We start from the raw sequence: 27,239 nt of genomic DNA on the forward strand, positions 1-27,239 counted from the left end.
CTATCAGAAAACCATATCTTGTTTCGTCCACCCCAAGATTTTAGATGTAGTTAGGTCAATAAATATTTGGACAATGACAGTGTTAGTTACTTTAGTTGTCTACAACAATATATTGAAGTTAAAACTGAATTAAATTAAATTGTAATTTTTAATACTTAATTGCAAATCCTTCGCAGTCAATAACTGCCTGAAATCTGGAACCCATAGACGACATCAGACGCTAACCTTCTTCCCTGGTGATGCTCTGCCAGGCCTCTATCCATCCATCTAGATATAGTGTTGTTTCATTTAAAACTGGAAATAAACAAAACGTTTTTAAAAACCAAAGAAAAGAAATTGAAATAAACATTCAAGATTTGTGCGTCACTATTTTAAATGTTAAATTTAAGCAAATGTGTGACATTGTGATATTTGTAACTCCATTGTATAAAAGGTCAGATATTCCTCGAGATCCATGCCTTGCACTGAAGAACGTGTTCAGACAACACTCGCATGGTTTTGATCTAACGTTAATCTAATTAATACGTGGAGAATTATAAGTAAATATATTTCAGATGATAATTTCATTGTGTTCCTATATGGAAAAACACTAATAGGAACATTATTATTAAATATTGATAGGTTGTAGATGTCTAAGAACTACTGTTTATGCAAAAGGCCACTAAAGTGTTTGTTTCTAAAAGGAAATCAGAATCAGACCTAAACAGAATCAACTGTTATAATAAAACAGCCAATCTTAAACAATGAACACTTTTTTTTTTTTTTTTACAACAAACACTTCAAATAAATTCATAGTCACTTAAATAACATTTCAGAAGACAATGAATAAATCAAGAACACGAATAATTCATTCACTTTTTCTTTTTATTTACAGAGACCACAGAGAAAGAAAATCTACATGTAGCCAGTCTTAGCAAAGTGAAAGTCAAATATCATTTTCAATCCATTTTACATTATTATGCATTTGTTCAAGACATATTCAGATGCCTGTTTAGTTCAAGACAGCACAGCTGCTTACAAACAATGACAGACTTATGAAAATTTCCAGTTAATGACTACTAGTGCTGTCCTACATACCAATGTGATTTGCTAGTAACAGGGACACCACTTACTTTTGTTTTGTAAAATGAGCTTTGTCATTACAATTAATATTGTTTCATGCTGTTGAAGTGTACTTAATTTAAAAGATTACAGGAGCCTCTGAAGTGTTTACCTTCTGAATATTCAGGCAGTTTATTACATTTAAACAACAGGAAAGAAATACTATTCTTTTGTCTACATAGTTTGAACTGTCATGTTATACTGTAATGCAGCAAACCAATATAACACTTACATTCTGATAAGGAGACAGCACACACACACTAAGCATATCAGAATGATATAATATTAGAAATATTTGACTGGAAAACTATTAGTATTTGCTGTGAAAAATAATTTCAACTCTGTAAGTGGTTAGGGCCACACAGGCCATGCAAATCATCTGATGACAGTTGCAATATGGTTTAAACCATTTGCTTTATGGTTAAAGTCACAAATTTAAAGGGCAAAAATATCAAAACAGCTCACATAGCAAAAACAGAGAAGCACTAGAAACTGGAAATATTTCAAAAACAGACAAACATTTATTTAAAAAAAAAGAAAAAAGAAAATATCTTTCACTTCATTCATCACCCATACCTACTGGAAATTATTCAATAATTGTCATTTTGTTACATAAACATAGTATTACAGATTTACTGCTGGTTAAGTTGTTTGTTTGTTTTTGTTTTTAATAGAAGCGTCATGTTGCAGGAAAGAGTTACACGGAGATTCCAAGAAACCTTAATGCAAAAGGCATGGTTGAGGAGGAAGTGCTGGTACCTTAAGTGCAAAAGGGCTAAAACACCCCACACACACACACACACACACACACACACACACACACACACACACACACACACACACACACACATATATATAAATCTTCTCAGCAGAGAATGTTTTGTCTCAAGCTCTTCTGCTAAGATGTGGTGCTGCTTTCTGAAGAAGCTAAAATGTAAAGAAGGTAGAGTTACTTAAGTGCCTCAACAAGAATGAACAACCATAACACTGAAAATTAGTCAAACAAACCTGTTGAGTCCCTGAATCTTTTTTTTGCTTCAGCTCTTTCCTCTGAATCAAAGTACCACACAGTGATTGCATACCTACAACAGAAATTCAGTGCATACAATTTAACTCTCCTTGTAGCAAAGAAGGCATATTCATTTATTTTTCATTTATTTACACAGATACAGACACACACAGCAACAGACCTGGTAGCAAATGATGGCTGTACTTCATGAGGGTTCCTACGGTCTGACCAGAAAAGCAGGAGTCGGTCAAACAGAGGTTCGATGTCAGCGACATATGATTTTCCTTCAGGGAAAATGCGCAGAACTCCTCCATGCTCCTGTGGGGAAAAATAATGTTGGATTAACTGCATTCCTTCTGCACCCTGAGTGCTATTCATAATACGCAAGCTTTTAACTTCCAGCCTACCTTGGCATTCCAGTTTTTGTTCAGGTAGTAGATGCAGGTGACACAGCGGCCATCTGCGTTAGGGTTATCCACATGTTTCACATAACCTGCCCCATTGCCTGGATAGCATGCTACCATTGCCTGAAACAGACAAACACAAAAAATGGCAACGTGAGGCGATCCATAAGTACTCATAATATATATTTTAAAAAACAGTCCATATTTAATGAAGAAAAATAGGCAATAGTTGACATGGTGTAGGTTTCTCTAAGAAGACGTTTAACATTTATGAAAGGAGTCTCAGGTTTGAAACCGTCAGTAAGTTTTCCGACAGAAGGGTTCAACAGAGAGTTTGAAATTGACCGTTTCTGGGTAACATGAACCGCTGCTATTTTCCTTTGTTTGTTTGTTTGTTTGTTTTATCTGGTTTGGTTAAGTGTTTCGTTTCTAATGTCATGCCAGCATCAAAGGCTATGTTCATAACAGGAGCCAGGTTGATTGGTTCATTGGTTGGTTATTTATTTATTGAGTTATTCATTTATTTGTTCATTCATAACAAGCACAAATTACTAAAACATACAAATAAAGAAATAAATACATAGAAGTCATTTTAATAGTAAAAATATCGAGTTACAAAGTTAAAAATATACAAATGTGTTTCAAATGTTTCAGTTGGTATAAAAATGGCAAAATTCTTGCTGGTGATACCTTATCAAATACTGCCATTAAAAAAAAAACCCTTACTGAATAATAGCATTGTTTGCTTTATTAGCTTCAGGAGAAAAACAAGACTATAATGCTACTGCATTAATAACAACAGGAACTAACTTAACTCACCAACATCCCACAACAAATGTTGCTATAAAATGGTTCAATTGTAACAGTTACTAAATATAAGAATAAAAAACACTCAGGTGGTATTGGTCCTGGAAATGTTAACATTTTAATCACGCATTGTTAATTATTATCCTATAACAGAATGTTTTATTCCTTACTCATCAACTTTCCTCCAGATTACCATAACATACATGATCACTGTATCCTGATGAGCAATCTATTATGAGGTGTTACTATACCCAAAGCCTATTGTTCAGCCTAAAATATAGTCTTAATCATAATGGTGGATCTAGGTACTCTTGTATTCCATGTTAGCTGGCTTCCTTTGCTTATCTGGAGACTCTTCCCATCCATCAATAATAGTCTCTGTAAAACGTTGTAAAGGTTTGGCAGCCAGAGCTCACCAAGTCCTGGATTGCGTGAGGCCGCACAGCACAATAGCAACACGCCTCATTCTCACAATGAAACGGGAAGCAAAACCCCCTCCGTATCACCTCAGCACCACATGACCTTATGCTCTTGCACATAATTTAGCACGCAATATACCCTGTGCTACCACAGTACACGCACGTATTCTCTCATTAAACGGGTCTACAATGAAACACTCATGCTTATAATGAATACATTTACAATTATTCAATTATGTCCATTTTAGTGACCATTCAGAATCGAGGGGGAGGCAGGGAGGGGACTGTAGGAAATAATTTTGATACTTTTGAATAATTAGGGGATTCCTGTCCTACAAGTAATTAGACTAGTTTTTTTTGTTTTTTAAAAAAAAAGACCTTTTAGATAGAAAGATTTCAGATTTTGAAAGTTACCACAATACATTTTCATTTACTCCTTTATGAAGTAAAACAATGCAGGGGAAATCTACATAACATACATTGCCAGTACAATAAATCTGTTCACATGTTTATCTAAAACAATATTATAGGTAAGATAATCTCATATTTTGCTTACTGACTACAGCTATTGTGTCCACTCACCGAGGTTGATCAAAATATCGTTTTTGTCATTGGAATTGCCACCACAAGACTGCTTTTTTTCCACCAAATGAATTTATTATTTTTTCTATCACATCCTGTGTAATATGTAAGTGACTGCACTTTCAAAAAGGTAATCAACCCTGACAACAATAACAAATCATAACCATAAAAAAAATTCTCAGCAAATTTTTTTGTTGTCTCATAAAATTTCTCATTAAAAGTCACAAATATAAAATAAAAGCTGAGCCTGTTCCAAAACATAACCCCATTTTCCTATAATCACTGTCTCTACAGACCACACGACTCAAGTGCTGCTGTTGCTATTCACTGCCGTGCATGTTTACATTTCTGCAAGCGCATATTTATCATGGTCTCTTTCCCACAAGAAGGGCACACACGTAGGTTTGCCGTCATATCCCAGTGCAAACACCTATGGAGAGATCTGGAAGGGCCTGTGTGTGTGTGTGTGTGGGGGGGGGGGGGGGGGGTGAAAAACAGAAAGAAAAAGAAAGAGAGACGGAAAGCGAGCGAGCGAGAGAGAGAGAGAGAGAGAGAGAGAGAGAGAGAGAGAGAGAGAGAGAGAGAGAGAGAGAGAGAGAGAGAGCAGGCCTGGCTGACTGCCAGGACTGTGAAGGTTTAATGACAGTGCTACGTGTTGAGCGTGAGTGTGCTGCTTCGTGTACACGCACACACACACACACACACACACACACACACACAGCATTCAGCTTTGGCTCAAAACCCCCTCCCCCTGGGGTCAGATAGCAAGCAGATCCAGCTCGTTTCCACACCACTCCTACAAAACTTAAGGCTACTCTTGGACAACAAGCTCTGAATCTTTATTCCGAGTTCAAATCCGAGCTAGACGATTTCACTGTGGCCAGACAGAGGACAGAGGGTGTCGGAATGTGGCACAGGCTGTGAAGTTAAAAAAAAAAACAACAAAAAAAAACCCCTCACTTACTTACTTCCCGTTGCCTCAGACTATGTTTCCTGTGAAGGGGAAGCTGTGGGAAGAGTCACGTACTACTCATGATCAGCGCTCGCATGGCTAGCTCTGACAGCCTATCTGTGGCATTCATCACCAACCACTCTGCATCACAACAAACAGCTACTGTAATTGTAGCGTGCATTCAAAATAAAGGAAGACGATGACACAGCTGGTTGAATAAAAGAATGTAGGGCATGTTCACTGTGATTGACCTTTTTACCCGTTTTTGCAGGAACCCAACATTCAGCAGCATTCTGCAGGTACGCTGAGACCGGCATTCAAAAGCACTACCAAAAATATTTCATTTACGCAGTTCAAAATTAAATGAAATATAAAATAAGATGGGCATTTCCCCACAGATGGTTTATTATTTTAGTATTAGTCAATGTCCAGTGACACCTTATGCCGTATGCTTACATTCCATCCTTGACTTGTTGTGCATGCTGACTGCTAATGATGATCCTATTCATCTACCCCTACAATACTCACTTATTATTAATTAGCATCTTTTATCAGCATGACTATTTTTCTCAGAAAGGTTTTGGACAGCATGGACATGCTACAAGCCCAATCTTGAATCGCTCCACTAGTTTCTATGGTATTGTATTTCTGTGGTCAAAATAAACAAAAACCACGGCTCTCAGCTAGTTGCTGGCCTGGAACCAGGGTGATGCTGAGGACAAGCTGAAGTTGTGCCTTGGTCTTAATCTCTAAGGAGAAGCTTCCTTGTTGTTGGTGAGTGGTGGGGAACTAATAAGGGTACATTCATTAATTCAGACTGGACTACAACAGTGTTGATTCTCTTTCAAAAAAATTCTGATGACCTTCCACCCTTATTTTTCATCCATCCATTTCCTTCCTGAAAAGCAACACAAATAAGCCTCAACCTGTATTAGTGGTTAATAATAATTCTGTATTGTATTTTTTAAATGCTGAACACAATGTCTATTTTTTAAGCGCTGATGGAGTAAAGCAAGAAACTTGCTAAATTTCAGACCTTTAGAGAGATTGGCTTTAATTTGTTCCCCCCATTATATTGTATATTTCCCCCATATATATTATTTTCATAATCAATTAGTTAGCCGATTATTTTTTTCTAATCTGATGGGGTGGAGCAAAATTCGGTGCCTTTTTTTTGTTTATTTAAAATAAAACACACAAACTGAGTGCTACAAATATAAACTTCAGACTAAAACTGTTTGTCTAAAACAGAAAAGAACCCAACACACACACACCAGAATATATATTATTAATTTATTAATAATGATTAATTTATGAATTATTAATTCAGTGCTTTTTGTGCATCCATAAAAATAATGCATAAATACTTATACAATATAAACTAAAATAAATGAATAAAATATAGATATATATTTTATAGTATTTATGCATTATTTTTTATGGATGCACAAAAAGCACGGAGTTAAACTACAGTCCTAAATTAATAATACTCCCTTTCACTGCACCTTGTGGTTTCTGTTACTCGCTGCCTTTAGACATATTATTTTACTTCTGTTTACTTTTGATCATAATGTTTTAATTAGACATTACAGATCTTACTTGCGCTCCCGCTGTGTATCAGCGCGTTTACACGGTGCGTGATCAGCAATGCGGCTTGCACCAGTTTCCCCTGCCCCTTACACACAGTGGAGCATTTTGGATATAAACATAAGTGTCCTCGTGCAGCACTGTTTGATCTACGTGGTGTTTAATATAAAATTTGTTTTAATATAAAAAGTCTGTTGGTGACTGAGGTCATGTTGGGAATAAAAGGTAATGTTTAAGGTAAGGTAATACAAATTATGAATATACACAAAAGCAAGGATACATTTAATCTTGTGCATAAGTGTGTTTACCTATTTGAATAGGTTTAATGTTTGAGAATAGTTTTCTAGCTTTCTATGTTTATAGGGAGAAAATATTATAGGATATATAAAACTCTTAACTCTGCATCTGTTTCATGTTCATATAGTCACTGTACCTGTAACTTTGGTTGCCAAGTTAGTTTGGAAACAAAACTAGTTTAAACCCACACATTTCCACTCACGTCAAATCAGAATATTCACTCAGAACACTCCCTTCTCCACCTTTAACTATATACCGTCAGGTCTCTAGGTGTTTGGACAGTGACAGAATTTTTGTACTTTCACCTCTGTACAATACCACAACTGATTTGAAATGAAGCAATCAAGATATAATTGAAGTGTAGACTTTCAGCATTAATTCAAGGAGTTTAACAAAAATACTGCATTAACCGTCTTGGAATAGCAGCCATTGTTTACAATGTCCCTCCATTTTCACAGGCTCAAAAGTACTTGGACAATTGACTGATGGCATTTCTCCTTCTTTTATGACAAATTAAGGAGATAAAAGGTCTGCAATTGATTCCAAGTGTTGAATTTGCATTTGATAGCAGTTCACGGGAACTCTCAATATGTGGTCCAAAGAGGTATCAATACAAGTGAAGGAGGCAATCATTAAGCTGAAAGAACAAAACAGACCTATCAGAGAGACAGCAGAAAGTTTAAAGTCCTGTTCACAACAGGACAATTTTCGCCTGTTTAACGCCCCAGTGGCTGTCAACGGAAATGTTCACACCTAGGTGTAAAACACATGGCATAAAATTCTCTCAACATCGAGGGGTTTGGTTTTTTATTTTTTTGTTTTAACGCACTGAGTCAAAAAGTGGCCGACCAATGAGATTTGTGCTTTTGTTCACATGCCCAGAGCCGCTGAAGTTACATAAAAGTACGACTGAATGGCACTGAAGTACAAAACTGTCTTACCGACTAAGTTGAAGCCGTTAAAGAAGACGAAGAAGATGCCAGCACTCACCATTGTAGTGAGAGTGCATAAGTGACATACCCGAAATAAAATACTCACTGCTGATAAATACTTCTGCCTACACACAAACAATGTGTCCTTTGAAAGCATCAGATTCAGAGTTACACAATAAGTACTATATAAGTGTATTTATTATGTTGTGGCTGTTTTTTGATGACACTGTAATGCAAGCATATATTCTAAATGATCCATTTAATTCTTTCAGTGTTGTTTTCTACACTAAATAGCATCGTTTGTTTCTTTGTCTCTTCCCTGCAAATGATAATCCGCTGATTGATAGTCCATTGTATTTATCTTGCACCTGGCATACATATGTATAGAAGTATTCTTGGCCTCTTATTCAAGTAGTTAAGTGCCCCATTATTCAGTCGTTGTATTATCATATTGACCACAAAAAAGACAACTCATGTTCAACACTTCATCAATTTTGCAGGAACATTAACTTTTTTCAATAATAGTTGCCTTACACCCACCCCCTCCCAAAAAATAACTACATTAAAAAAAATAAATAATCTGGGTCTTCCCATAAGTATGAGAATACTATTTCTGTGACTTTTATATAATTCAAATAATTACTTAAAAAAAAAAAAAAAAAAAAAAAAAAAAAAAAAAAAGAGTATACTGTTTAAAATGAGAACTTTTTACCTTTTAGCTTTTAACTTTTAGCTTTAGATTTAGCTTTACAGAAGTTTTTTTGCAGTGACCAAATCACCAAATACTTTACATTTCACAAAAGCACACACATGCTTTAGCCAGTTTGCAAGAAGTGTGTGAACAGCTTAAAGATGTTAATACTGGCTCTCTTCTTCTTCACAGTGATGTAGTCATGTATCATTCATGAACGATTCGTTCATTTTGAATGAATCTGTAATATGACTCGGGAACAACGAGTTGTCTCAGAGAGTGATTTGTTCATTTTTGACCGTGCATGCACTGTAACATCGCCATAGGTTCTGTACAGGAAACAGAAACGATTAGTTCACATCTCGAGTCTTCAGGTTTGAGTCGTTCGTTCATCATGTCAGCCCCACTGCATTCAGTCTATGGAGTGTTCATGGGATGAATGAACGACTCGAACCAAAGACCCGAATGGTGAACTGATCGTTCCTGTTTCTGGGGAACAGACGTGACAAATGTGATGTGACGAAAGAACGAATGAGATTGGGAGGTGAGGTGAACTAACACAACATTTGCGTAAGTACTAGATCTGTTGGGTAATTTAACATGTAACATTTTAATTATATTCTGCTGAAATGAACGAAAAGACTCAGAAAAAGATTCATTCATTTTGTTGAACGAGATTCAAAGATCCGAGTTAGTAAAATGATCCATACTTCCCATCACTATTGTGATGAGCGTGTGTCAGAAACGAAAAGTTGTGCAGCTCCACCTTGTGTACCTGGGTATTTCTGCTTTTCAAAAAGCGCCATCTACTGTCAAGGAGTGAATTTGTACTTTCATTCAGCTCGTTGCCCGCATTTAACGCCTGGGTGTGAACACAAAAATTGCAGCGAAAAACGTCCTGGTGTGAACAGGCCCTTACTGTGAACCGAGCCACTCTAAAACACTGATGAGCTGCACACAATACACACACTGAATGCAACACAGTCACATGGGTTTACCATTTCAAAAATCAACGAACAAAAATAAAATCTAAATCTTCTTCACGCTGTCAGATCGGGTGCATTTCTAAGACCTTTGAAATGTGAATTTAAGACATTTTAATGCTAATTAAGGCATCATTTTTACATTAAGGAATTTAAGCCATTTCATTCATTTCAAGACTTTTTAAGGACCTGCGGACACCCTGAAACATCTAAAAAGCCTGCCCAGTCCTGGAACAAGATTCTTTGGACATAGGAAACCAATATTCACTTGTATTGTACCAGAATGATGGGAAGAGAAGAGGCGGGAGATTGAAAGGAAGGGCTCATGATTCAAACCCTTATTTAGAGCAACTCACATTCATCCATCTCATTTACATTTGAGCAGTTATGGGTTAAGTGGAAGCTTGGGAGTGCTAGGATTTGATCTCACTACCTTCTGATCAGAAGTCCAGCATCCAATGTTTATTGATGATGTGACTACTAATACAAGTATCAGGATTAATTCTGAAGTGTATAGAGCTATACTTTCTGCTCAGATTCATTCAAATGCTGCAAAACTGACAGGGTGGCACTCCCCAGTACAGATTCCAAATCCATTGTGGTGGTGGGCCAAAATAAAATAAATAAATAAATAAAGTAGTATGTATTGTACAACTGTCCAAATACTTATGAACCAAACAATATACAATATACTAAGAGACTGGCTGACGAGTATGGTGCCACATTGATCTGCTAATAAAGGACTGAACGTGTCCTCAGTCCTCAGACACACATTTGCCATAGTTCGCATTTCTTGAACTATTTAGAGGACCGGGAAACAGGAACTGCATTAGCATACCTCAGCATTCACTCTAATTGCTTTTTCATACTCTTCACTAAACTGATAAGAACTATGCAGATCAGATGTCACGTCCCATCTAGGTCCCCCCCCTTGGCTTTTCTGTGAATCTATGACACACTCTAGGATTTTGTCTGTGTACAAAAAAAACACGTTAAAATTTAAATTTTTATTCCAGATTAGTTCTTGATTAAAATAACCATTGATTCATATATACTTTATCTGCACTATGCAAAACTGCACAACACTAGAAACTAACTGTTCAATTGCCTGTATAATCCGGTAGTATCATACAATACAAAACTGTAATACATACTATTATACATACTATACTATTACATAACATGTATTACAGTTATGTATTGTATGATGATACTACAGGATTATAAAATCAATTGAACGGTTAGTTACTAGTATTGTATTGCATTATAGGAATTTTACATAAATTCAAATATACAGTATGATACATTTTATTTAAAATGACAGAAAATTAAATGTTTTTTTATTAAAATATTTTGTACAAAATATAATAAGCACAAAAATGGCCTACTTGACACGTACACAAATCTTGGCTCAGATCTTTCCCTGTCGCTTCCAGTAAACAAAAAAGGGAACAAAGGAATAAAACTTGTATTATTGGGTAGCGAACTATCAGTTTTTGCCACGGTCAAGCTCAGCCACTGATGACAGATTTTTCAGTTAATAAAAGCTGCAAGACCTGATTAAATATTACACCACTGCCAGTGCCTCAGTACATAGTAGGGGTGATCTGATTTTGTGATAGTAGTCTAGGGCTTTCTGAGTAGCTAGCTAAAGTTTGCTGTTAAAAGTTTCTGTTGTTGTAATTTTGTCTTTTACAATGTTCTCTACCCCACACCAGGCTGAAATATGTGGTCTACAGGCTTTAAAAAAAACTACCTTTGGTTATCTTGTGTTAATGTGGCTGTAATTGTTTTCAAATGATGATACACCAACATGCATGTGTTACATACAAAACTAAAAGCAACCATCATGTTTACCAAATCACAATATTACTTTTTAAATTGAAAAACATTTACAGTGACCCTTTGTGGTAGATTTAGTCATAGAGTTGTTTACACATCATTATGAATACTAATGTACACTATAATAGAAATTCCAGTTCTCTAGTTTTATCCATGACTTAGTGGTTTTGATAACTTTAAGTAAATAAATACATTTGTTTCTTCTTTTGACAACAGATACAAAGTAGATAAAAGCTTAATGAGTGAAAAATTAATAGAGTATTCAAAACACGGAAGTACCCGTATAGTATTTCATTTATGTAGACACATAGAATAAAACACATCTAAACATGTTTTAACATGCCCAATTTATTGGACCAACATAAGTACTAGGAAATTTGTACTTTTCAGAGGATAAATATTTGAAGAATTTGCTTTGCATTTCTAATCTGTTCAAGAGCACTGTGTAGTAGAACACACACTCACAAACAAACTATTTTATTATGTATTATATAGATCTAGAAGTGAAAACATTGAGAATATAGGATATAATTTTTTTTTTTTAAATATGAGAAAACGGATCTATAGTTGGTGTAAACATTATGAAAACCTAGGATTTATAGAAGGTGTAAACATTGTAGGATCCTATAAACTACACTCAATATAAAACATGAGAACCTAGGAATTAGACTCAATGTAAACATTACAAGAACCTAAAAACACCACTCAATGTAAACACTGTGAGAACCTAGAAACTGCAGAAGGTGTAAACACTGTAGGACCCTAGGAACTACACTAGGTGTAAACATTATGAGAACCTATAAACAACATTGTGTAAACATTGTGAGAACCTAGAACTAAAGTCTGTGTAAACATTGTGAGAACCTAGAACTAAAGTCTGTGTAAACATTGTGAGAACCTAGAACTAAAGTCTGTGCAAACATTGTCAGAACCTACAAATTGCATAAGGTGTAAACGTTGTAGGAACTACACTCGGTTTAAACATTATGAGAACCTATAAACAACACTCAGTGTAAACATGAGAATCTAGAACTACACACTGTGTAAACATTGTGAGAACATAGAACTAAAGTCTGTGTAAACCTTGAAAACCTTGTGTGAGAACCTTGAAACTGCAGAAGGTGTAAACATTGTGAGAATCAACATTATTGCTGTTGTTATTACCTAATTGCGCAAAATAAAAGGCTTGGATTGTATCGGAATCATTCGAGGCGGTGTGGGCTCAGTGGTGAAGGTGTTGGTTACTCAGAATCTGGGAGTTAAAACCTAGGACTTGTCACACCTGTACTTATACAGGATTCTCACTTGTAAATCGGTTTGGATAGGCACTTCTACCAAGAGAATGGTGTAGATGTGTTCCGCTTACCTTGGAGCGCTCCCGGACCGTGTTTTTGCCCAGTCTCCCAGCGCACAGAGATATGAGTTTGTCAGTCTGTTTCAGTAAGAAGCCTATGGCTTCGGATCCTCTCTCACTGCCGCTACGCCACGCTATTTTATCTCCCCTGATATGACTTCTACAAACTCCTGAGCCTCGACCAGCGAGCTGTCCGTCACTCAAGACGCCAGAACCATGAATTTGTTTCACTTGGCCCAAGACCAAATGACCAATTGCTTCACCGAGGAAATGGTCGAGGTAGAAGTAGCCGCGCTCCAGCAGAGCCGGGACGATGCGCTCCAGAGCCAGCTGCTCCAAATGCGAGTCCGTTAGATGCTGCAGAAACGGCATTGTGCTCAGAGCTTGAGTCTGCTGCTGAAGCGTCCTATTTCAGTCCGCGAGAGTTTCGGCCATTCGGTTCAGCAACAGGACTGAGACGGGCTTCAGCTTCCTCACTGAACTTTAGTATCTTTCTCACACACACACCCACCTGGTAATGTGGAACGTGCGGATCGTGGAGTAGCTCTCAAGGGGCGTGGCTTAACCAATCCCGCCCATTCCGTATGTTTGGCCTTTGTTTGGACCGCTGCCCCGCAGCACGTGTCCACCCTAAACTGATTATTTTATTATGCTTCCGGAACACGTGGCTGTATTTTGCGACGTGACACGCATATGAGATCTATAGTAGTCTATACTGTATATACTGTCTCAGCGAAAAAAGGCAAATGTAATCTTAATGGGTTTTTTTTTTCATGAGTCGCATACAAAACTGTTTTCGTTTACAGACAACTATATTCTTGGTAGTTTTTGTTCAGACTAGGTCAGCATCTGGAATTCAGAATTAAAGACGTGACCAACAAACATTTGTTAATGCATGCAAGCGCACGTAGCCGCCATTAAGGACTGGGTCGCGCGCATGTAGGCAGCAGCGCTGATTCGTGGAACATCTCCACACTGCCTGCAAGTGCGCATCTTGTAGAAACAGGAACACACATAACTGTCACTAATAAACTAGGTGTTTCGAGTGTGAAATGGTGTCCATGGTGTAGGTTATATCATTCTAATGTGCTCAATTTGTATAGATGCAATGCAGTGTGTTAGTGTGTGTGTAGAAAAATTGTGTAGCAGAAAGATATTTCAAAGTCCTGGAAATAAATGCCATCCTACAGAATTCATATCTTTTAGATATCAGAGCTCTTGAATATATTCTTATGGTGTAAAATGTTCCATTTCCAGGCCTATACTTTAAATCTTTTTTCTGTGTGCATTATTTCCAGGAAAGCGCAAACTTTCTTTGGCCGTAGAAAACAGCACTCACCTTGTGTCTCCCTCTAATTTTGTAGCTCCCAAGTTTGCCGTCAGCGAACGTGATCAGTTTGTCTATTCTTGCCAGCAGAGCACCTATGTTGTGGCAGCCCGTTTCAATGCCTTCGACCCAGGCTATTTTATCCCCGCGAATAGCTTTAGTTTGGCCCAGTGTTTGGCACGCGAGCTGTCCGTCCTGCATGCTCCCATCCATATGCACGCGCCTGACCTCCTGCAGAATTCGGTCTCCAAGCTTGTCTCCCAGAAAGTTGTCTACGATACACAAACCGTACGAGTTCATACAAGGTGCGATGTATTGTAATACAAGTCTATGAGCGTTGGGTCGTTTGCGCTCTTTTGATTTCGGCCTGTTGCTGTGCGGTTTTCGGAGCTCGCGCGGCAGAGCGCTGTTTCCAGCGCACACCGACGCTGCGCTCCCCGCGCCGTGGCGGCTTGTGCTCGAGGATCTGTGCTCGACCCTTTCCATTCCAGGATCTTTCTCCAGCCCATCGGTATCATTTCGGCTCGAGCTTGGCCCTTCTTCGGGGATATGTTCCGCTCGGTGTTCTGCCATTTGCCGGTAAAGTAAATCCCCCGTGCGCTCGTTATCATCCTCGGTTGATGGGCGCGCCTTCTGCGCTACGTGAGCAGCACCATATTTATCGCGTACGCAGAACTCGCCTCTCCCTTTGCCAATTACTTTTATAAGCAGTTTCTAAATCTAGCTGGCTCAAAGCATAAAATGCATATATGGTAGTTCACTGTATGCAGTTAACTTCTGTAGAAAGCACAGTTTAATGATTAAAGATATTGGTGTGTGTGAGACGTGCATTTGACCTTTAGCTGCGCTTTTTTTTTTTTAAACGTGTACATAAACGTGACCAAGCGTCAGTCCGTTAAAATAGGTCTAGACTTGTCTTTTTAAATATATGTAAGCTACATTTGATGGTCCTTTTGCGACGACTGTTGTTTGTTCTACTCCTTGCACCATTTCTTTTTGCAGTGTTTGGAACGGTCTATATATTTAGGACTACTTTAATACTGATGAATATGAACACTTTATAGAATAAAGTACACTTGTGTCAAACCTTTTATCATTAATTCTATTTTGAGCGAATACTTTCACTGTTTTAAGCTTTTCAAAAAAAGCTTAAAACAGTGACACCCCCCCCCCCCCCCCCCCCCCCCAAACACACACACGGTAAGATGAATCAATTTGCACAACTTCTAAATCAACTGTCTTTTCCAGTTTATAAACATACCCATAAAAATGGTAGTTACTCAACAGTTTTCACTTCCTTGTAAAAGTGAAGTACTACGAAGTATATGATTTGTCTCATATAATGATAACAATTACACTCATAAATCTGCCTTTAATTATTATATAGTGGTAGAATGAATCTGGGTAAGTTCCTGGAGAGGCACCGTAAATATCTGATGATAGTATATTACAAAATGTACCCACCAGAATAAAAAATTTTTGGCAGGAAAAAACAGGACCATTAGATTGTGTATGACAATCACAACCTCAGAGTACTCCCTGTCCTGCACGTTTCAGTGTTTTCCTTCTCCCAACACACCTGATTCTACTAATCAGCTAGCTAAAAGGCCTTCCTGAGTTGAAGTGGATGTGTTAGAGCAGGGAAACCACTAAAATGTGCAGAACAGACAGCATTCCAGGACTAGCATTGGTTATGTAATGAATATTGCCAAACATTACAGTACGTTCTGAAATTATTGGAACAGCACGAACAATTATTTAGTTTTACACTGAAGACATTTTGGTTTGAGATCAAAAGATTGATAGAATATGAGACGATGGGGGTGAAAGTATCACAATCCACCAGATCCACCAATCCAAAGTGCAGAAATGTAGAGGCGATACCAGAACATGCAAACTACTCTTTAGCAGTAAGAATCACAAAGCCAGATTGGAAATCACACACACAAAAAAAATACAAGGATGAACCACAAAAGTTCTGGAAACAAGATTAACCTCTAAAAAGTGATGGAAAGGACAAAGTGTGGAGAAAGAAAGGATCCGCTCATTATCCAAAACATAGAAGCTCATCGGTCAAGCATGGTGGAGGTAGAGTCACGGGTTGGGATTGCATGGCAGCTTCCGGAAAGGCTCATCTTTATTGATGATGTAACTCATGATGGTAGCAGCAGAATGAATTCAGAAGTCTACAGAAACATTCTGTCTGTCAATTTACAGAGAAATTCATCCAATCTAATTGGGAGGAACTTCATCATGCAGCAAGACAATGATCCAAAAAGCACTGCCAATAAACTGCAATACAAGCCTAGAAAAGCATCACAAAAAAATGTAACAGTTTGGTGATGTCATTGGTTCACTGGTTTGATGGTTATTGCAAGTAAGGGATATACAACCAAATATTAAGTGTGATTTACTTTAAGACTATCCGTTCCAATACCTTTGCTCACATAAAAATTGGGTGACCTGACACCACCGACATAAAGATCAGGAACAAAAGCTGAAATTCGGCTCTATCATCTCATATTATCTTTTGATCTCAAACATAAATGTCTTCAGTGTGTAGCAAAAAGAAAAGAATTGGACTTACTGTTCCATTACTTTCGGGTGGGACTGTATATTGGCAAATGTCAGTTCTAATGCCATATTACAATATTAGCAAAAGTTTCATGGTAAGTACCTTTTGAGGATCCAATGACTAAACTCATGACTGCACTGGTAGGCATGAGTAGCTGCTATAGATAATCTTTGTACAGTGCTAAAAGCCTCAGGCAGATTTTTGAACCCAGTGAAGTTGCAAAGTTGGCAGGGCCGTTCTATTTGCACTCTATCTGAGGTCCAGCCCTTGAGCATGTACGTGAGAACATCCTCATGCTGCAGTTTAAACAGTAACCAGCTGCTATTTTCTTTCTGACTTCATGCCAGTAGGATAAATCTGAGAACTAGACTGAATGTCATTGGTTGGTCTGTAACAGCCGTCCCACAGAAGGTCTTGCAGGTGGTAAGTCTGTGCACGTACTGCCTTTTATGTAATCAGGCACATTACATTTCTGAAGCACATTAACTGTAGATATCAAACGACTTTAAGAGTGGTGGCAGACTGGTGGTCTCTATAGAAACTGAATACTTCAGCTTCCTTAGTTTTTAAATTAACACAAGGATCCAAATTCATATTGAACTTTGGCTGAAACATGGGATCTACAGCTTTTACGTATATTTTCCTATTTATTTGCACATTGTTATTATTGACCTCAGAATGCTCTGTACAATTAGCAGATCATGTCAAAAGGTCACATATTATGTAACTTTCCTTATACTGAACATATTCCCCCTCATGCAATTATTTAGTGTAGTTTAAAAACAAAGCCAGAACAGTGACGCATAGCATTTTATCAAATCATTAAGATTAAATAAAGTATGTTTATTCAAACATACTGTAGACTAAACTAGTTTCCGGACTGATAACCACATCGAAAACAAATTCCACTTTTAGTGTATGTCAGATCACTGATCTTTAAGAGATTATGGAGGTTCAACATTTCCAAAGAGACTCTAGATACTTTTCAGGCAGAACGACATTCACACAATATAAAGAACATATGAAACTCTCCATGAAGATAAATAAAAACTTACCAATGGAATAAAAACTGTTGACACTTCTGTAAAGGCACCTAAAAGAAAATGTAGGCTCAATATAAAGTGAAAGAGGTTTTTACTGAATTAGTTTTTTAATAATATACATGGAGAAGGAGCCAGAGTGTTACTAACCAGTCTCGTTTTAAAATAGCAACCTGAATCAACACACAGACGGTCATAAAGAAAAAGGACTATACAACGTATACAATGTGCCACTGTGGCAAACAAAATCATTTAATCACCAGTCAAGATAAATCTTTATAAAACAGTTACCAATATGTATACACTGAAATATACGCATTTATTATCGCAAAATATTTAGCGTTTTCAATAAGCCACTGCCCTCAAAGAAGAAAAAAAAAAGTATTATAAAAACTGCAGCATTATATATACAATGATCGCTGACTAACAGGACACCATTGACTAACAGGGCAGTATGTGCTTAGAGTCTTGGAGGCTGTGCACTTATACATGGCCATTCGCCACATAAATGACAATGGACTGGTTCATATGATTCCTGTGCCTGCTCGTCATCGGATTTTCCCAGTTCAAGTTCACCAAATCCTTTATGATTCCAGTAGTCAAAGGCAAAGGGGGAAAAAAGCCAAAGGGAAATCATTGAGCAGCCTGAAGGGTTGGAGTGCTGGTCATGGGATCACTTCAAAGTAGTGTAAAATGGCCATGATGTGCTGCGGCATAAACACAAAGCCAGTGTATACAGCCATGGCTGCTACAGATATCAGGAGAGAATCTGACATGGGGTTAAAGAATTCAGCATTTTAGAGAAAAGGACTAACAAGATTAAAAGGATTGTATCAAGACTGAAGGACAAAAAAATTAGTAACTTCTTGTTTTCATCCATAAAGAACTAATTTTTAAATGAATGAAAGGTAAACAGTACTACTGCTGCTACTACTACTACTACTAATAATAATAATAAGAAGAAGAAGAAGAAGAAGAAGAAGAAGTAGAGGTAGTAGCAGTGTTCAGATCTGTTATTGCTATTATTATTAACTATTGTTTTCATTACTTTTCCTCTTACTATTATTATTATTATTATTATTATTATTATTATTATTCTGCTCTTGAGTCTATGGCAGCCCAGAAAGAGGACAGCCTCTGTTACTATAGCAAATTTGGAGTCTCTACCTCAAACCCCATAGCACCACCAACTGCCCAAATTTCCACTCACGTTTATGTTAATAACTTTTGAACCATGAGTCCTAGAAACAAAATTCCTCTGATTCCTTGGCTCAAGATGATTCGATTAGCCCTATGAATTTTCTGAAAAACCTACTTTTTCAAACTCGTACTACGCCATTTGTCCGAAAATTGGCCTACATAATCTAGAGGCACTCACGACAAAAAGTTATTCACAGACTTTTGATAAACCATACCGCTTTCGAATGGCGCTTCAACAAATTCAATGAAGAACATGCAAATAGAACTTGAGGCTGTATATCCACAACACTTTGAGGGATTGTGATGAAACTTGGTACACGTTATCACCATTAGGCCAATACCATAAGGCACCAACAGTGCCACCACGTGGTCACGAGATATGAAAAAAGCACATTTTTGCTTATAACTTCTGAGCAGTTTGCCATAAAATCATCAAATTGGTCTTATTAGAATCAGTGGGGTATACAGAGTGCAACAATATGAAAAATTCGATGTCTGCCATTTTAGATGTTGGCCATTTTGAATTTAGTCATAAAATGCTGTATTTTACGAACAACTTAGCATATCGTTATAAAACTCGGTATGTCTCTTTGGCAGGATGCTCTGAAGTGACTCCGTTTCGGGACAGCGACACCTTGTGGTCAAAAATGATAAGGCTATTTCTAAAAACGCTAGTATCTTTTGACTCCTTTTGCCTACCATCATGAGACTGGTCCTGATAGACAATGATACCAATTATGTCATGATCGAGCAAACTTCCCGTGCACCATTTTTAAATGTTTTGAAAACCTACTTTTTGAACTCCCCCTAGACCGTTTATCTGATTTGCATGAAAATTGGCCTGCATCATCTAGAAGCACTGTATTATTTTGACACACCATACCATTTTCGAATGGCGCTTTAACAAATTCGACAATTAACGCGCAAAATTTAACTTGAGGCTGTATCTCCGCAACTCTTTGAGGGATTATGATGAAACTTGGTACGCGTTATCACCATTAGGCCCCGAGGTTACCTGCAGCATTTAGGCACACTGCCCCTACTGGTCAGGAGATAGCAAAACGATTTTATTAATCTTATAACTCTTGAACGCTTTCCTGGATGATAACCATCATGCTCAGATGCTACCTGAGCAGTTCCAGAACAGCACCACATACAGAACAAAAAAACTAAGTATTATTTTTATTATTTAGACATGCATGTATTTCTTGGTTAAACAATAAGAAAAATATCTTTCAGATATTAATGACTAAATTGGCAAATGAACACCTGGAAGAAACACATAAGGGCAATGCTGAAATTATGTGCTATGTATAGGAGACAGGAATGTAGTAGGTTGCTCCTTTGGGCCAATGTCCAATTTGGAAATTGTGCTGACTCTTCTACTGATAATTTACACCCTGCCAAAAACCACATGTTAAGGTTACTTTGTAACAGTTTACAGACAGACACACACATTTTAAATATGTATAGTCCACGGAGTAACTGCAGTGTAGTGAAGTATATATTTTATTTGATATATTTTACTCTGAAACACTTTCAGTGCTTTGTTTTGGCAGACAACCACATGACTGCTTTGGAAATTGTTTAAAAAGAAACTGTATTTAGAGGGTCTTTCGAGAAAATGATAATTTGAGTGAATAATATATACACACACATACATACACACACACACACACACACACACACACACACACACACACACACACACACAATCTCACAAAAGTGAGTACACCCTCACATTTTTGTAAATATTTAATTATATCTTTTCATGTGACAACACTGAAGAAATGACACTTTGCTACAATGTAGTGAGTGTACAGCTTGTGTAACAGTGTAAATTTGCCGTCCCCTCAAAATAATTCAACACACAGCCATTAATGTCTAAACCGCTGCAACAAAAGTGCAAGTTAAACTAAACCGTTTATTAAACTAAAAGGTTAAGTTTAACTTAAGTTTGTGTCATTATATGCTGTATTTGCGTGCTTGCAGTGTAAATTCTGTCATTTATTATAACAGAAGTGATCTGTTAGTAACGTAGCCTCGTTGCTCCTCACTCACGGCGTAGACGCAGTGATACAGTGTAGGAGCGCAAGTAATCTGTAATGTCTAATTAAAACACTATGATCAAAAGTAAACACAAGTAAAACAATATGCCTAAAGGCAGCGAGTAACAGAAACCACAAGGTGCAGTGAAAGTGAGATTTTGTTATTAATTTAGGACTGTAGTTAATTAATTGCTTTTTGTGCATCCATAAAAAGTAATGCATAAATACTATTATATAATATAAACATACATACATATATTTATTAAAGATGAAGCGATGTATATAAAGGCCATTTTTCCCGCTATCGGCCATCGCCATCGGTTAAAAACATCTGATGATCAGGGGCAATTATATCCTGTCAATCAAAAGAGGGCGGGAAAACAAATTTCATGATGTGTGTAAAGATGATGTGTCTTGTGTGGAATGATGACAAAACTTCAGTTTTGTTGTTTTGGTGCAAAGCTCTGTAAGCTCGGCACTACTAACATTTTACACCGGAAGTGAGCAGTACATTTTTATATAATATAATATAATATAATATAATATAATATAATATATAAAAACCAGTTTGATGTTCAATGATGGAGTGGAAATTGTTTGTGGTGAGTGAATGTGAGTATAACAGGAGGTTTTTTAGAATTCAGTCAATGTTAATATGAATTAATTCAATAACATTCAATATTAGTTTGAGTAATGCGTTTTCTGTTTATGAGACCAGTTACTGTGAAACAACTTGCTGAAATGGAAAGAATAAAGTTTTTATTTGCATTTCCTTCAGAATTGTGGAATTATTATTAGTTTAAAAGAAGGCATAAAAGGCAGAACTACCGGTATCGGCCGATATCACTCTGAATAATGGTTCATCTGTATCGGCTGAGAAATGTAATATCGGTGCATCTGTAATATTTATGGATTATTTTAATGCTTATCGAAGAATAAAAAAAGCGCAGTTTTGGTCGCCAGAGCCTTTGTATTATCTTTTCACCACCAGATGGCAGTAGCGTGCAGTATATTAAAGTTTCGAGTTATGATCACTGCTTCAGAAAGCTTTATTTTGCCATCACTATTGAAATATACCAGTGTAGATGTAGTAAAACTTTGGACGCAAGTCCATCAACTCTGCAAGTAAGGTGCTCCAGTGTAGGAGGTGTAACCAGTTGATATACAGTATGTTGATGTATATACTGCATACGTATGTTTACACCAACGTGTTACGTCATGACGTGCGTTTCAGTAAAACGCTAAACGCGTCAGGTGATCTACGCTTTATATGCAAGATACAACAATACAAGAGATCTTTAAATATTAAAACACAAACTTTAAGACAATTCTAGTAATGAATCCTATCTTTTGAGAATTCGAGTCTGATACACTAACGTTACCTAGCGCACTTTATAAAGGCCGGCGGGTGACACTGAATAATCTAATGTTAGGTAGAGCAATTCTTTATCATTCACAGACATAACATATGACAAAAGCGTAATCAAACATTTTAGCAGTATTAAGTTGCCAGATAGCTTGTTACACAGTGACCTAACGAGGCTACTTGCTAACCAGGTTAACGCCGGTAACTTTAGCGGTACAGATTTGTCACAAAAATAAATTTAAAAAAACACATTTTCTGGAAAGGATACTGAAGACGGTTCGTTCCCAAGGCTCCAGCATGTACAGTGCCGTGACAAGAAGATACTGGTAGTAAAACCAAGATATTTGTTTCCACGCATCTCCTAACGCCATGTTGCTAGCTTGTCTTGTTCGCCTTGTTACCTCTCCGCTCCCTTCCGGTTTCTGTAAAGGGAGCTGATTGGTGGAAATCTTTAGTGACGTAGGGATGAGCTGAGCAGCTGTCATGGGGCGGTCTGTATCATAGGCATTGGGGGAAATATAGCCGGTTAATATGCATTTAAAAAGCGAAATGAAAAAGAATAAATAAATACGAAATGTCTTGGATTTATTTAAATAGACTGTATTTTAAGTTTTGTAATAATCATTGCGTAAACAAGCAATGTGCGAAATTTGCTCTGACAATTAAAACACGTTTGGACTGAGACAGTGTCATTCAAATTCTGTGTATATTTAACCTGGAAAACAAAGAATTGAGAATAATTATTTCTGCAGGTTTGTTGATTCCAACAGACCACACGAGTAAAATATATATATATATATATATATATATATATATATATATATATATATATATATATATATATATATATATATATATATATATATATAGAGAGAGAGAGAGAGAGAGAGAGAGAGAGAGAGAGAGAGTGTCAAAAAGACTTTCCTAATTACTGTTGTCATGTTGTGCCCAAATAGATGACAGAATACCCAATATAAAAAATACGTACCCACAAAAAGTCATGCCGACTGTCCACTTGAAATTCTACAATCACTAAGCACTTTATTTATTATTAACACTATACAAATATTGGGTCGGGCCTCTCTTTGCTCTCAAAACAGCCACAATTCTTCATGTCATAGGAGTATGTGTTCCTAATAAAGTGCTCAGTGAGTGTACATATAAGGCACTACTATTAATCAATATCCACAATAAAAATACATACATATACTAATATTGCATTCAATAGGAGTAAGATCTGAGTAGGACACATTGTCATACTTACAAAACTGTGGAAGATTAAAATGTCTTTATGAGATGCACATCAGAAGAGATTTGTGACACAGTACAATCCTCTGTTCAGTAAATAACAAATGGCCAACAGATTAAATGTGCTAAACTGAGCTAGACATTAAGTTGCTATTCCAGAAATCTAAGGTTTACAGAACATATTAATTCTATTGTCATTAGACCACGGTAAAACAGAGCATTTAAAACAATGGACTCAAAAAGATTTATTCAAATAATGCAAGAAATAAACATGTTTGAACCATCTGTGAGCTAATAATACCACTTTACACTTAAGTTTAGGAAATATCAAATGTCTGTCCTGCATCACTCCAGTTTAAAAATAAAACAAAACATTACATATTTTTAAAACATGGTAAACAAAATGAAAACATTTTTTACAGATATTTACATCATTATGCATGAGTATACATTTCAAAGACAGGACGCCCTTCTTCTTAACTGTGTTTCATTAACAAGCAAGAGGTGCTTGGATTCACTCAGTGTTGGAGTCCTTTGCATCTCATCAGCAATGACTTGCAAGAATGTTGAAGAAGTGATAGACCTCGTCCTTATCATATACAGCCACTTCAGTCGAACACTCAGTACACTTGACTGGGTGATAGACCTCTTCTTCATCCATCCCACCCAATCTGGAGTCAGTCAGTCCTGCTTCAGCTTCTGCCTCAGGCTTAGCCTCTGCTGATGTGGCCATGTGGTCCTGACGACTCTTCTTCCTGCGCTGCTTCTTCTGTTTTGCTGCTTTATACTTCAGCACTTCATCCTTATTCACTGTACAGTTCATCACAAACATGGCTCTGTACTGCGTCCTGTATTTCTCATGTCTGTGTGTGAAAAGAAGAACTTTATAATTAAGGCAAATTTACAAATTAATATATTACAGAAATGCAGTAACATAGGGGTTGTGACAAATCACAGTGAGAGTGATTGCGACCTCACCTCTGACAGTCCAGACATAGTGTAGTCATACATGCAGGACAGTTGAGGATGGCATCACTGCTCGGAAGAGGCTGAGCTTGGTTTCTTCTCTGTGCAGATGACGCTGGTCGTCTCCGGCCCTTGTACCTGTATCTATCCAAATGTACACATATATATGTGAGGAATAAAACACAAGAGGGTGTGCTATTATAAGAAAATAATCCACAATACAGTGGAGTGTTGCCCTGAAGTTAATTATTTTTTGTATAACACCACATCCCAATGTGTTTTATACCTCTTATACTACAGTGATGTGCAAATTACAAATAGACACATCATGCTTTATAGGTTTATAGATTCATCAATACGTTTCCTGTTCTGAAATAGCCACAAGACAAGTCTAGCATGTTATAACAGCTAGAAACATCCATTCCCTCCAGCACCAGGCTCATGTTTTTCTCTCTCTTAAAGTTTATCATGTTACAGAGAAACCAGAAAGCACAAAGTCCTTAAAACGTTCCCTTGGAGGAAAATGTACTGAGGTAAATTTATTTCCTTAGAGAAAGATTCACTATATCAACAGTTATTACTATAGAAACAATAACGTATTAGACAACTATTCGACATTAAACTTCTTATATATTTGATTAGGGCAGAGCTCTTCAGTACTCACTCTTTTCTCTTAGCGTCTACCCAAGCCTGATCCCGATCATCTTCATCTGGGTCATATAATAACTCGTCATTTGTAAGTACATTGCGCTGCTTTCTTCGCTGGATCTGGGAGATACCTGAACAAAAACAGAATCAACACAAGCCAAATATTAATATTAATGCATGTATATAAGCAGGAACATGTAACATTGCTGCATTCTCTTCATAGCTAGGGTCTTACCAGCTTGGCTGTCTTCATCAGAATCTGAGTCAAAGTATATGTTGTCATATTGTTGAGATTGCTGCGTCCTGTCTGTGTTCGCTGTATTGCCGCTAACCCCAGAGGTCTCACCTATTAATCAAATAACACTCTGATACACCACAAATACGCCAAGATCAACACTGCAGACATACGGCGCTTGTTGTAACGCTTACCTTGAGTGCACGGAGCCGTCCAGTTGCACTCCATAGATTTAATGGTGCTGCTTAGTTCTGCCTCCATCTCTTTCTCAAACTCATCCCCACTGGACGACTCACTTTCCCCGGTCAGGTACTCTCGGATGAGCTTCTTCTTCTGGTCCGGGGTTCCGTTAAGAAGAATGTCGAGCTCATCCTCAGAACTAAGGGTGTCAAAACAGACCAGCACACTGCGTTCATTTGTAGAAAGGACAACGTTCTTCAACTTAATACCGTGCACCATTCAGGAGGACGGCAACATTCTGGCCAGAGATGAACAGCGTTACTGACTCTTTATTTCAGACAAATTCACACAAAATTGTCTCCATGAACTGAGGGTAACAACTACAAATATGAGTTAGTTGTGGGGCTTATAGATTTTCTTTACTATAAGATTGGGATATTTATTGTTTAAATACCAATCAAAACCCGCGGTAAAATGTTATGTAACTAAGTTATCGCGGTATGAAAATGTAGTATAAATTGTAGTGCACTTTTAAGTGTATACTGTAGGAAAGCTGTACTGTTGAACTAGGAAAGTAGACAGGAGGTTCAGCAGCGCAGATTTCTTGATGTATTTTTATTTATTTTTACAATTATTTATTTATAATACAACACAAGTTTGCACTACATTTATAATTCAATACGGTCTAATGTCTGTTCTCCACACTATCCGCACACATTTGGCTTGGTTGATGACTGCATTAAACTAAACCACACTTACCTGCTACATGCTCTCTCTTCATCACTTGGTTCCTCAATCTCGTAAGAATCATATTCTTCTTTTCGGTTCATTGCTTGTTTTAATCCAGAGAAAAATAAAGAAATAGGCCAAACTTTGCTGCACTGTAAACCCCGGAAACATGCAGGATGTCGTGACCGGACCGCTAAGTGTTTCCGGGTCAAGTTTCCTCGTCTTCACGTGATGTTTCAAAATAAAAGTTTATCGATGATTCAGCAGCAGATAAAGAAACAAGATTTACTCGAAAAACTCACGTCTGAATATTTACTCCTCGAGTTTGTATAGAATAAAATATAGGCTGGTGGCCCACTAACCTACACAATCGGAAGTTTTTCTATACATCTCAGAGAAGGTGAATTAATTAATGAATTAATTATCTTAATACATATAGTCAGCAGGGGAAGCTTTGAACTGTGTAGTCTGGGGGCTCACTGGGATCTCTGCATAGATGGTGCCCATTAGAGCTGTACCTGAATTTGTCCATCCCGCCCACCCCAAAAGAGTTCTGACCAATACCCTATTCCCCAATTAATTCAGAGCAATCCCACCCACTGCTGAAGAAATTCTGACTAATCCCATCCACTCCCAAACAAATTCACAATAATCCCCTTTCAAATCCACTCTTGAAAGGAATTCCAACCAATCCCACAACTCCCTAAGGAATTCCAA

General features: G+C 37.3%; 3 protein-coding genes across 4 annotated transcripts; all 3 read right to left on the bottom strand.

The window, feature by feature from the left end:
• Window positions 1-846: 846 nt before the first annotated feature.
• Window positions 847-15,004, bottom strand: egln3 (egl-9 family hypoxia-inducible factor 3). 2 transcript variants are annotated; one of them, XM_017476257.3, is made up of 5 exons: window positions 14,300-15,004; window positions 2,518-2,637; window positions 2,292-2,428; window positions 2,110-2,183; window positions 847-2,028 (listed from the first exon to the last, which is right to left on the bottom strand). In XM_017476257.3, exons 1-5 carry the CDS (start codon window positions 14,858-14,860, stop codon window positions 2,000-2,002), a joined length of 921 nt encoding a protein of 306 aa, XP_017331746.1. In that variant the 5' UTR covers window positions 14,861-15,004; the 3' UTR covers window positions 847-1,999. The 2 variants fall into 2 exon arrangements, with proteins under 2 accessions (XP_017331746.1, XP_017331747.1); XM_017476258.3 differs by lacking the exon at window positions 14,300-15,004 and adding an exon at window positions 12,973-13,483.
• Window positions 15,005-18,123: 3,119 nt separating this feature from the next.
• Window positions 18,124-22,916, bottom strand: sptssa (serine palmitoyltransferase, small subunit A). The gene is given in 2 exon segments (NM_001201279.1): window positions 18,124-18,671; window positions 22,785-22,916. Coding segments are annotated over 2 exon segments (207 nt in total). The 5' UTR covers window positions 22,888-22,916; the 3' UTR covers window positions 18,124-18,567.
• Window positions 22,917-23,996: 1,080 nt separating this feature from the next.
• Window positions 23,997-26,672, bottom strand: eapp (e2f-associated phosphoprotein). The gene is given in 6 exon segments (NM_001200778.1): window positions 23,997-24,627; window positions 24,743-24,874; window positions 25,395-25,509; window positions 25,614-25,724; window positions 25,808-25,992; window positions 26,553-26,672. Coding segments are annotated over 6 exon segments (933 nt in total). The 5' UTR covers window positions 26,624-26,672; the 3' UTR covers window positions 23,997-24,308.
• Window positions 26,673-27,239: the final 567 nt, after the last annotated feature.

This window comes from Ictalurus punctatus, chromosome 9 (genome assembly GCF_001660625.3).
Source record: "Ictalurus punctatus breed USDA103 chromosome 9, Coco_2.0, whole genome shotgun sequence".
Lineage (NCBI taxonomy): Eukaryota > Metazoa > Chordata > Actinopteri > Siluriformes > Ictaluridae > Ictalurus > Ictalurus punctatus.